The sequence below is a fragment of the Neofelis nebulosa genome, chromosome 7 (assembly GCF_028018385.1).
Source record: "Neofelis nebulosa isolate mNeoNeb1 chromosome 7, mNeoNeb1.pri, whole genome shotgun sequence".
Taxonomy (NCBI): Eukaryota; Metazoa; Chordata; class Mammalia; order Carnivora; family Felidae; genus Neofelis; species Neofelis nebulosa.
In genome coordinates this window covers 52,627,387-52,640,439 of record NC_080788.1, presented here as the reverse complement: position 1 = coordinate 52,640,439, position 13,053 = coordinate 52,627,387, and the positions used below count along the sequence as shown (strand labels likewise).

The following is a 13,053-nucleotide window of genomic DNA, read 5'->3' as shown; positions in this document are numbered from 1 at the left end:
TCCCAAATCATGAGCTTAGTCAGCATTTTTGACTCATTGTTTTCTCACACCACACATCTAATCCAGTAATAAGTCCTATTGGCTCTACCGAGAAAACCCATTCAGAATCCAATTACTTACTCTACTGGCCATCCTAGAATAGACTATGCTCTTCTCCTGGACTGTAGTGATGGCTTCCAGACTAGTTTTCCTGATTCATCCGCTGCTCCCTAATAGTACATTTTTCACACAACAACCAGAGTGACACTATACAAAGATGTAGGTCAGATCCTGAAAATCTTCCAAGTTACTTCTCATCCATTTATAAAATAAAAAATCTTCATTATGGTCAGTGTGATCTGGCCCTGTTCCCTTCCCCAGCTCACAATGAATCTCCTTGTTGTTGGTTGAATATGCCAGGCATGCTACCACTCCAGGGACTATGTACTTACTATTTTCTGCCTGGAATATTCTTTCCTCAGATATCAGGATGATTTGCCTCCTTACCTCCTTTGATCTCTGTTCAAAGATCACCTTATTGAAGACAACTTTCTGGACAGTCTTATATAAACTAATACATTTGCCTTTACTCTTTATCCTTTTCCCTATTATATGTCTATTTTTTCTCTGTTCCCCACCATCCCCCAATGTAAGATCTATGAGAATAGGGACTTTATTTTCGTTCAGTATCCAGTACCTAGAAAATACTTAGCATGTGGTAGGAGCTCACTAAATGTTATTGAACTGACGAATCTTTGTTAACTCTATGCTTAAAAACCAGTGGCTTCTTAACATTTTTGCTAAATAAAGATCATGCTGAAACTTAAGTGCCTCTGCACCTATATATAGTATTCATGCCATGAACCCTGGGAACATTAAATCAAGTATAATTGCCAATCACATTACTGTCACCCCACACCTGCGGGGAGGAATGCTATGCAAAAGCTGAGAAAAGAGGTTTTTTCCCTTTTTCAGTTCACAACTTTCAGGCTGTGTGCATTCCCTACTCACTTCCCACTGTCCCCTAAATTAGTCTTCTTGCAGAGCCAGGGGGCTTACACACAATCTTCACCCTATGCTGCTCTGAAATGCTTCCTTCATGTCCATTTCATTTATGCAGTCCTCTCCTTCCATTGCTGGGATCTTTTCCCTAATTCTTTTGTTTCTTCTCTTTTACCAAACTGTTGTTCTTGACATATTTAGTTGTCAAAGGAAGCAAGGAAAAAATGAGATTCAGGAAGTTCAGTGGCTGAGACCAGTGGGTGTTCAACTGTGGCTTACACTTCAGAATCCTTTGAAAGATTGAAAAACATATAACAGACATGGTCAGGCTCTTCCCTCTAGAGATTTTGATGTAATTAGTCTGTGATGGGGACTGTACGTTAATACTTCTCAAAAGCTTCCCCAGATAATCTACTCTTCAGCCAGAGCTAAGAAGCCCAGGCCTCAAAGGATCCTGATAGGTGATTCTAGACCAGTCTCCCTGCAGGTTGACTGCAGCATGACGTGGTCAGGATGCTACTGCAGCAGGATCACGCACAGTATGCAGTGATGACTAAAGAAACCAGTGTTGAATATTTCAAACATTAGTGACTAGTCTTTCCCACTGCCGACGTATGTACCAGAAAGACCTTTTATCCCATGCAGAAAATACTTGCCCAGAATCAGGTTCTTAACAAGCTTTTGCTCATCCTCCTTCTTGTATTCCAGCATTCCTTGGAAATCCTTTTCTTTCCTAGGAATATTGACTGGACGGATGGGTTCATCAATGATCTGTCCTGGGGATATGTTCTCCATTTGGCCCACTTCATGAGAAACAAAAGGGAGAAGAAATATTTTCCAGGTAGAAAAGATAAGAGCGTTCCATAGTCCAATAATTTTAAACGAACTCTATAACAACAGAAGCTTGTCATATTTGCCACTTACTTGTTCCCTCTTTAAATACCTTTTTCTGCTAAAATTGAGTGGACAGATGGCAAAATTATATGGTGATGTCACCCTAACATCCACTAATGCTTGGCTACTATCAATATCAAAGAACCTTACTTGATTTAAAAACATTTTTTTTTTTTTTGGTAATAAAATTTACTTTGTAGTAAGATTAAATGTCCCTGAAGTAAGTGGTTTAACTTCTTGGTTAATTAATCAGTACCATCATAATAGTTAAATATACTTTAATCACAGAAGAAAAAATATAATATTCTAGGAAGAAGCAGCAAGAGTATTAAAGATTCCTGTCACATTTAGCTCTATGAATCCAGTCATCAAAGAAAAAGAACACTTACTTTCACTGTATAATTGCAATCAGTTCAAACCACATCAAGATAAATGGCAGAATAGTGTTTGTTCACACTAGTTGATGTGAAATGTATCATTTTTCACAAAGGCCTTATAAGGCAAAGCACTAACTTTTTCCTGCTACCCCTCATCCCCAAAGAAGTCATGAGCAGATAAAACACTTCTATTTAATATGATTTCCTAAATATTATTCCGGTTTTTGCTTGTTTGTTTGTAATCAAGTGCTAAACGTCTTAAGTTGTAACCATTTAAAGTATAACCACTGGTTAACAATCCTTTTAGATGTTAAAAATGGTCACTATTGTTAATGGCAGGTGCTAGAGAAGGATTATGCTAAGGATTAAAAAAAAAGTCTTCAATTTCATCTCAAAATTGAGAATTAAATGAGAAATGCAAGGGAAGAAAAGGAAACACAGAGTCATGGTGGTGTTTGTGGAAGTATGTGCTAATAAGCAGGTTTTTTCTTCTTTTATTTATAGGGAGGGGGCAGTTAAGAAATCTCTTTAGGCATAGGTTGAGTTGAACCTGGTGTCAAACAAACAAAATGCAGCTCAGAAGCATTAGAAAATTTAATGTTGCTGATTCTACAAGGTATCAGTAGAGCTTCCCCTGTCACCCTGGGCAACTTCCTATGTTAGTTCTGGGAAGCCAGCTCCATAGGACAAGGTTATCACAGAGAACGCCAGTACCTGCCAGTGTTCTGGCTTAAGTGGCAGGGAGCCAGCCTAGTGACACTCCGTCCACCTCACGCTGCAGCATCACACACCGGGATTACCAGCGCTGACAATCACCACCGTCCATCACCACTATGATATCTAAAGAGTGATCATATCGTGATTGGACAAGTCAGGACTGGGATATCTAGTGTTTCATATGCATGGTAAACTGTATGTCTCTATGCAGGAGACAGGAGATTCAAGCTATTTAGTTTTACACAAATTACTTCTGGAGTCAGTTTAAACACAACACCATGAAGAACTCAGGATCAGCACGCAGTGGGCTTCACAGCTTGTACACATGCTGCATGTAAGGTACAAAAGAGTCAAATCCCTGCCATCTGTCTTACTAGATGCTTTGAGGCATAGAAACAATTCTGAGAGGGGAAACAGAGGAAACAGATTCAATATATTATATGTTTATCAACAAAGGTACATATTTGGACCCTATGTAACCCAAAAAGAATGTTTTAAACCTACTGATTTCATCCATTGATGATGAGATATACCATTATTTTATATAACACTAAAGAAGGAAAAACACTGCCAATTAAACTACAACCCATCAATAATTTTTGAAAGACGCACCCAAATTTGAGATGTTAAAATGTAAAAATTTGTATATCTCAGAATTTAAGAAATACAGTAAATATTTTTATTAGATTTCATGTTTTAAAAGAAAGCTTCACTTTCCTTTTGCAAAACCTCTAACCAAGATATTTTTGGTTCTGTACAAAAATGTCAGAGACAAAATTTGCCATATTTTCATTAAAAGTTTCTCTCTGCCTTTGAATTCTCCTCAGAGATTTGAGTCTTTATAAAAATGCATAGATAAAATATAGATGTAAGCTCAACACAAACCTGATTTATTTAGCAAGCTATCTTCTAATTAAAATAAAATGTCAAGCTTTATCTAGCATCAGGAAAATATAAGGCCAGAAAGAATAAAGCCAGGACCACATCCCAGTTTTCAAAGACTCAAAAGATCTTGGGGTTGTTTGGTCCAATGTTTCATCTAATACAGACTTTCTTCTAGAAAGACCTGAAGCGATCTCTATTTTCTATTTTCTAGATTCGTTATAGTCGAGGGAAAAAAATATTCCTGAACCTTTTTGTCCTGGAAAAGGAAAGGAAATTGCATAATTTTTTAAAAGTTAAATTTTCCTCACTTTGGTACCAGAAATATCTTGATTTCAGGCTTAATAGAGACAGTCAAATAAATTCCTACAAGAAGAGAGGTTGTGTTGGAAAATATGACACAAAGGGAGAGTTAAGTGTTCCTGGAAAGCTTGGGTTCTAGTTCCAGTTTGGCTACTAACTGCCGAGACCTTGGCAGTCACTTACAGTTTCTGGACCTCCGTTTTTTATTCCCATGAAATAATTAACTGATTTCCAGAATTCTTTTAGGTATAAATTCCCTGACTCCATGAAAATTGACATGGAACACCCACTACTGGATTAAAATACAGCACAAAGCACATCAAATTTTGAAACACTCTCAATTTAGCTATATCAAATTATATGTGTTAGTGTTTAAAAAAAAAAAAAAGCCACACTGGTTTCTAAAAAAGTCTCCTTAATTAAGGGTAGCCCATAGGAGGAGGCAAGAGTCTTGCTATTTTAAACCAGAAGAATTTAAGTATATTATATTTAGAGAAAAATACAAGAAAACTTTTAGTTTTTAAGATGCTTTGTTGTAGAAAGTTGCCTGTATTTTCTGTATAATGGGAGATTAGGAGATATGAAAAGTATTAGAAGAGCTTGCTACCTTTATTCTCTAATTTGGGCGGCGGGGGGAGGGACACTGCACTCAGCATGTGTCCAAGTCACACACATCTATTTTGTTTTATTCTTTAGATACATATCATTTAACTCGAAATATAACTTTTCTGAAGAAATGATGTCTTTGTTTAATCTATGAAGTGTTTCTCAAATGCTACTTATAGGTTTGAGAACATAGCTGGCAAGATAGTTTCATTGATGAGATTGATTTCTGATTGATAATGGCTTAAAATTTCTGACTTCTTGAGGTATTCTAACCTATCTCAATTTAAAGTATACATAACAAAAAAAGCTGAGTAAAAACTTAAAATAATAAGTGGCTTTGTTATTTATGAAATTTTACTAATGTATTGCAAAGAAATCATTAGAAGTTGAAAAAACTAATTGGCTAGTTAATACCCTTAAAATCAGTTCTTTCAGGCACTCTGCTAATTATCATCTCATGATATAATTAAAGCAGAATTAAGTGCAGAAAGGTTTTCAAAATAAAGATTTTTTAAAGTTCTGTCGACAGACATTACAGTCCATGTGTGTGTGTAATTTGGAGGCTCAAAGTTTTAATGTAATATATGAATCATGTAATGCTACATGATTATAAATAAATTATGACTGCAAAGTAATCTATATGGTTTCTAAATAAATATTTCAACATTCGTATACCCAAAGAGTATTATCCTCTTCAAAGTGAACACCTATGTTGCCATTCTAAATATTTCTGGAACTTGTTTATTTGTTCAACAAATACTGAAGGAATGATTATCGTGGGTCAGACACTATGCTCAATGCTGTGAAAACAAGGAGAAATAAGAAGTGGTCCCTATGCTCAGGAAGCTCATGGCCATTGAGGAAGCCAGTGATTTAAACAGAAAACTGCTAAAAGTACGATGTGAAAACCACAAAAAATGTGAGCCATCGTGGTACACAGAGGGCAGAGCCATAAAGCCTGCCTGCATGATCAGGAGAGGCTGCGCTTGGGGATGTGACATATGACTCTGGTCTCAAAGGATGACCAGGACTTGAGCAAGAGAAGAAGGAAGACAAAACAGAAAGGACAGTCAGGACAGACCTGGAATGCTGAAAGAAGGAAAACCACACAGAGTTAACATGGTAGACTCTTCTGAGCATTCCCAGTGTTGGGGACTCTTCATCCTTTGAGCCAAGCAAACACTATGCAGAGTGACACCGAGAGAACAGATGGGTAGTCAGACTGCACAGTATCATTTCTGGTCAAAATCGCATAGGTTTGAAGGCAATTCCAAAGAGGGTCTCTAAATCTCTTGAACAACGAGAACATTGTTAGAATATGCTTAGAACCTGGCTTTACCTCCATTTACTGCTATATCCCTGGCACCTAGATACATACCTAGGGAAGGAACAAGCATACTGATCCAAAAGACAAGATTCATTTGTATATAATAACAACTTGTATTTGATCATTTTTTCAAGGTGTTTTCCCATCGTCATATACAAACCATGAAACGCTTAAAGAAATTTTATTTCTTTATAATCATAATTCATTTTTCCTTATTTACTTCTCTTATTTTCTCTATTAGATTCTTTGAAGATGCAGACTTAATTTTACTCATCTTAGTTTCCCTAATACTAGAAGTAACAGTAAAAATAATAATAAAGTTGTATATAGCATTTGCTATGTGTCAGGAAATACACTAAATACATTATACACATTAATTCATTTCATCTTCACAAACTGTCAGATAGATGCCATGATAATTCCCATGTAACAAGTGGGGAAACTGAGGCATAGAGAGGTTCAATAACTTGCCCGACATCAGAGGACTAATAAAAGAGCTGGGAGTTGATGCCAAGAAGCTTGGCTATAGAATCCATACGCTTAACCTCTATGTTATACTGCCAAGCACAGTGTCTGGCGCAAAGAATACAGTCATTAGATGCTTGTTGAATGAATTCGCTCTTCACAAATTACTACTACCATGAAAAGAACATTTTTCCCTACCTAGCAATGGAAATTTCCACTCCACGGAGGCCAAGTTTGCTGGTCTAATACCATCCTTAATAACTGCATGCAAACCTGTTAGACCACTAGTATAACAAATATAAAATCAAGATTTGGCAACTGTTATAAAATCATGTTTATATACCTTCTAGTTCACCAATTTTTTTGGCAAATACTTTCAGTTGTTTTTTCAGTTTTCGAACAGTCTTGTCTTGTTTTTCAAGTTGCTCCATCAAATCCTAAAGATTAAAATGAGAAATATAACAGAAAAATCAAAATGGGCCTTCGAAAAGGCAGAGAAGGAAAGCAGACACAAAATCACAGGAATAGCAGTTAGTTTTACATAAAAGCTCCAGAAAAGCTCACTGGTGGAGCCACCACCTGGCTAAAACTGGCAGGCATGGGAAATACAGCTACCAGAAAAGCCAAATGTTAAAATACACACTGCCATAAGATCCTTTACAGCGTGATGGAGAGCAGGCTCCCTGGGGAGTCTTTTCCAGTAGACCCCATGTAGGTAAAACAATTAAATGCTCAAAAAATGTACTGCTTTTCCAGTGGAATGCTTTCTTTCAAGGGGGAAGAGGCAAAATAAATTTTGATGAATGCTCAAAAAGTTCTGTGGGAAGTTTTAAGGATGGTTGAACTTAGGCTGGGGCTTTCGACACCTGTGTGTGAGAAGCACTGTCTCTATGAGACCCACCCTTTGGAGATGCTAAAATTAGTCCTATAACTTAGAAGTTTGGGGAATTAAAAGGTAAGATGAAAAAATAACCACAGAGAAAGAATAAAGAGTGGCATGTGGCATAACATACACGTAAAATTTCACAGGTGATATAATTTTTCTCATAGAGAAAAACGGGAGCAATTCCTAATGCTTCATGCCCCCCAAAAAAAAGAAAAGAAAAGAAAAAAAACACAGTACATTCAAGGGGAAGGGGTAAAAAAGTCTGTGATGACTGGCTAATTAATCCAGAATTCTCAGATCACAGGCATAGTTAAGAGATCAATAAGTAAGAAGAAAATGGGTAACAGCAGACTTGAAGCTTATGGGAGAAGTCAATGAGTGATATCCGTGGTTATTATTCAGGTTATGGTGAAGAAAAGTATTTACAAACACAAATACTCATTCCCTTTGCAGTTTAAGACAGCACAGATTTAGATAGTAGACCACTGAGTCAAAGGGAACAGGTGCTAACATTTCAAAGTGTTCATTTGTGTTTCTTGGATTGTACTTTATCTTTCAAATCACATTTTGCTTCCATCACACTGTAAGCCTAGTGTTAATAACAAATCCAACGTGACAGTGGACGCAAGACACTGATAGAGGTGACACCACTGGCTACGAGACAGCTGTGGGAAGAAACAGGTTTCGTGAAGGTTTTTGAAGAGATTCCTGAGGAGGGGCGGGCAGCAGTGTGCTGTTCAATAACAGAGGCTACAAGTAGCAAAGGAGACAACAGAAATGCACTCCGAATTTACATACAATCATCCGCTTGTAAAGTGAAATCCGATATGATTGATACTTCTTAGGGTCATCTGCATATAATTCCTCAAAATACTGAAAAAACAGGCACAATGGATATTTGTTTTTCTCTGTGTCTTTGAGGGGAATTCAACTTCTCAGCAAAATCAATTTAAAAATATTTTTAAAACCCAAATAATTAAAGTATATATTCTTGAAAGGCTCTGCCATTGCCTTCTGATCTTTCCAGTATAGATGATTCTAATTTATATATGCACATACACATATATTTTCACATGCTCAGAGGACACAGCTCAGGCATCATCATTTAGCAGGTAAACAGAGGAGTGGCGATTATTCCTCAGATAAAGCTGTTATTTCACTCCTCAGACCTGCTCACAAGTTGCTCTATTTTTTTTTTTCCACTGTCAGCAGTAGTGACAAGGGCAAGAAGGCAAATGAAGTGAAAGCGAGAATCACGGCAAGGTGGCACTCTTGTCTGAAGCTGTAAAGGCTGGTGAGAAGCTGCGTGCCCTCCTTCCCTGAAAGGCAGCATGGGGAAGGCCTGTGGAGTATGCTTCCAAGAGGAGGGAGAAAGGCCATCTTTGTGTTCGTGTTGGGAGGCAGGTGGGTAAGAGGGTTACGCAGGGTCGGGTTTCTAAGAACACTAAGCCTAGATCTCACTGCTGCTTTACTATTCTGCTCAAGTGTTTCCTAAAGAAATGCACAATTACGAATGAGAAACTGTATAATGGTTTTGAAAAGTGCATTATTCCCTACACTTAAGTTTGAAACCATTCTCCAAAGTGAGGTATGAGAAGCAGCTGACTTGAGGAGGCTTTTCTAAAACTCAGAGAAACTCATTAACTAGTCTCTTCCCCTTAGAATTTGAAAGCTTGATTTACTTTTCTATTAGCTATGAAAAACTGCCAAGAAAATTCATTCTGCAGACAAGCTTGCAAAAGAAATGGTGAATCAACTTAGTAAAAAAAAAAAAAAAAAAAGACTCTGGGAACGTGCATCCAGAAGCATCTTGATTTCACGGTTTCACCTTGTATTTTAAGATAATCATTCATAAGCACAGAATTTATACACTGATGAATCATTATAATTTAGCATATTTATCAATACTTAAGCATTCAAGCACTGTTAGTTCAATTTAAGCAACAATACACTTGAGAGTAATAAAATGACATTTAAAAAATATTCCATGATTCAGAATACTTTCTCCCACGAATTAGTAATATTTCAGTCACTCTGGAAAGAGTCCAACACCTGCTGTCACTTGCCTCTCCCATTCCCACAACAGAGCCTCATGCAGCAAGCTATCCTCAGAGGGACAGACAGTGAGAAGAATACTTTTAGGTTTTGTGTCTAATTTAATAAAAGGTGGGTGAATAGATGACACTAGAAAACTATTTGTAACATAAATGATCACTAATGGAGTTTTGGAGTGGTAATTCAGACTGTTAAATCTGCAGAGAAAATCCAAACTATTTTTATTAAAGGTCATTAAACCCTGAACAACAACAAAAAAGACTGGTCACTACCAATTCTTAATAGCTTTTCTCAAAACTAGGCTGACACTACAATATAGATTTTATGTAGAAATGTGGAGCTACAACTTTTCAATGACTTTTAATTTAATAAATATATTTATTAAACTTAAGTAGGTTTAAAAAATCTGTAATAAGTTATTTTGTGACAGAAATATTTTAGAAAATATTTCCTGTAAAAGAAAGAAAGAGGAAAAAAAAGGAATAAGAAATAACTTGGACTCTGTGCCAGCACTCAGAATCTGGCAAGAGAAAAAAAAAAAAAATTCATTGCACTTCTGTTAGAATAAAAAATGTATAAACTTGAATCCTGATGTCCCTGCACCCTGACCTGGGGTCAGGTATGCTGACGCTATCCAATGTCCACCAAAAGCCCCTGCTTCGTTCTGCCAACCACCTTTCCTGACTGTCACTCCAACCCCACCTGTCTGCTAGAGATGGAGGCAGGAATGGCCTTCGTGGCTGCCTAGGGACCAAAGGTCAAAAGAGCTTGTTCCTGGTCTCTACTGTGACAACCACATAACAACCTCCTTATAATGGCAGGGTCTGAAGCTGAAGTGGAGAAAGCAGGTCACCTGAGTTCTCAAGGGTAGCAAAAGCCCAGCACACAGTCAGGGGATATCTCCCAGACCCTCCAAGCTAGGTCTAAGAATGCTCAGACACGCCAGAGCCTTCTGTCAGAAACACAACCTGTGCACGTGCCTTTTTCATTTCTACCAACACAATCACATTTTCCTTACTCCATCTCTGCTAGAGAAAGAGGGTATCATGTGTGAGGCAGTGAGTCTCTCCCAGTCAAAAAGGATGTGTTTGATCAAAAAGAAACTAGGACCGTGCTGGAGGGCCAGGCACTGCCTACTAAGAATGCACGGACCTGGGCGCCTCTCCTTACCAAATTTTCATTGGTCAACCTGGTGATCTCGTGTTGCAGGCTGGCCTCGATGCGGGCCTCCGGGGGCAGCTGCAAGTTCTGCGCCAGCAGCTGCTGCTGCCGGTTGTTCTCCTCCTTCAGGCTCTGGATCTCTCCACGCAGGGCTTCAGCCTCATTCTCGTGGCTCCTCTTCTGTGACTGGAGCTGGGATTCCAGGAGCCTGAGGAGAAGCCACACAGGTTGAAAAGGGAGAGGACACCTGAGTCTCTGCTCGGTGGGTGTGACACTTTGTGCTCACTTGCAAGGGCAGGAAGAGTGGGGAATCTTTAATGTTTGTGTAACTTCTGATTTCATTAAAGTCAAGAAGCTCAAACAAGGGCCAGCAACGGAAACAAGCGCTCTCATATTTGTGTCTTTCTGAATTGTGGACCCTGCTACAAATATATCATCTTCAAAGGCTCTAACAAATAGAAAAGTTTAAGCTCTTTTGAAAAGTTTATAAGAGAGCGAGATCATGGGGCGCCTGGGTGGCTCGGTCGGTTAAGCGTCCGACTTCGGCTCAGGTCATGATCTCACGGTCCGTGAGTTCGAGCCCCGCGTCGGGCTCTGCGCTGACAGCTCAGAGCCTGGAGCCTGCTTCCGATTCTGTGTCTCCCTCTCTCTCTGACCCTACCCCTTCATGCTCTGTCTCTCTCTGTCTCAAAAATAAATAAACGTTAAAAAAAAAAAAATTTAAAAAAAAAAAAAAAAAAAAAAGAAAAGTTTATAAGAAATGATGACTAAAATAATCAATTTAAAAGACACAGCTTTAATCTGGTTTACAACATTTACAAACTAGCATTTAAGTTGGCAAAGAATACCTTTGTCACAGAGTAACTCTACACTGCAGAAGGCAAGATTACAAACTTCCAATCTAATTAAATATGCCTTTAAGAATTTCAGTGTTACTAATTTCAGGCAGAGAGTGTGCCCAGGGTCCCATTTCTACTTTCCACTCTTATCTCTGAAGGACAGAAAGGCTCGAGTGTGACTCTGAAATATATACAGATTTTCCCAAATGCAGATCGTTCTAAAACTTCATATACATGCATTTTAAATGTGTCATCTTCTCTCTCCCCCATAAACTTCCATATCAATAACAGAATCCTAACAAGACATGGTTTTAGAACAGATGTTAATAGGATGAACAAAGTGGTTACTGATTCTCTGAGCAAGCATGCAAGTCAGCTGTGCCTGTAAGTAGAGCAGGGTGTTGGTGGTGAGAATATCAGCACCCCCCATTTACCATGCACCCCCACTCCTACATCCACCCCTTTTCCAAACACAGAACCAAGTTATGGTTACAAATTAACTAACACAAAGAAAGAAATGACGTCCTTTTATCCTAATCCCCTTTGTTATCAACTGCTGGGCAAAAGTTAGTGATGCCATTGCAAGCAAATTGTTAACAACAGACTGAAAATATCTAGTAATTATAAAATTTCAAAGGAATCTGAATAACACCACAAAGTTAATAATGATGGCTTGTGGTTAGAACAAACAAAGCAGAATAAACAGGAACTCCTTGAAAAAGAAGTTAAGTATTTTAAAAATGTTAATTACTAACGTGGTATTTTTATGAGATTTTAAAAATACAAATATCCCTAGAGCAGATGAATGTCTATGTTAGAAAGCTGCTGTTGTTTCAATTTTATTTGCTTTCCCCTAAACACATGTAATGTGTTGAGTTTAGGTAATTATTTTGAACTTCAGCAATGCAAGAGACCCCCCTGATTTGTGGTCTCACATATCTGAATTTCACAAGAATCACATAGAAGGCCAAATTATGCACTCAACACTGCTGTTAGGCAGCATGGTACTAATATAGAAGACCGCACAGTCTCACTGCCACAGGTACTTATGTCCTTTAGATTAGTCATTATTCCAAACAAAAAACCACTAAGTAATAGGTATTAATCTCTCCCACGGTAATTTGGGCTCTAGTTGAAAGGTTTTGTCTTTTTTCCAACTCCTACTGGGAGATTCACAAATTTTAGTGTGTGAAAGAAAGATCCTTCACTTATGGCCCGCAACTCCTATATTCACTATCAATCCATTTCAGCTTTAATTGCATCCCTTAGTGGAGAAGATTTTTAAGAAGGTGTTGGCTGAATGTTCTAAGTTTTGCTGAAATTTACCCAGGAAGACAATTAATGTATAAGAAACATAGAAGTTAAAGTCAGGAAGACACTGTTAGTAAGAGAAACAACAAATTAATAACATTCCATTTTGAAGAGACAAATATAACCTGTTGGCTTGTTTTAACCCTTCATAAACCAGCCACAGCTCTCCATCCTCATTCAACTCATGGCAATCCATAGCAGGTGATCTTCCATGCAAAAGGAACAACAATGCAAAACACAAAGGGATAC

The 13,053-nt window shown here is 37.9% G+C and overlaps 1 protein-coding gene across 5 annotated transcripts in view; it reads right to left on the bottom strand.

Moving 5' to 3' along the window:
* The window catches only part of MYO5A (myosin VA), a 195,395-nt gene that overhangs the window by 16,099 nt on the left and 166,243 nt on the right, over positions 1 to 13,053 (bottom strand). For 2 of the 5 annotated variants that reach the window (XM_058737701.1, XM_058737700.1), the window contains exons 30-34: positions 12,930 to 13,010; positions 10,664 to 10,862; positions 8,237 to 8,311; positions 6,896 to 6,989; positions 1,638 to 1,784 (exon numbers count right to left, since the gene is read on the bottom strand). In XM_058737701.1, the coding sequence (XP_058593684.1) occupies positions 1,638 to 1,784; positions 6,896 to 6,989; positions 8,237 to 8,311; positions 10,664 to 10,862; positions 12,930 to 13,010 (596 nt within the window). The remainder of the gene's footprint in view (positions 1 to 1,637; positions 1,785 to 6,895; positions 6,990 to 8,236; positions 8,312 to 10,663; positions 10,863 to 12,929; positions 13,011 to 13,053) is intronic. The other 3 variants (XM_058737702.1, XM_058737703.1, XM_058737704.1) reach the window with 3 other exon arrangements.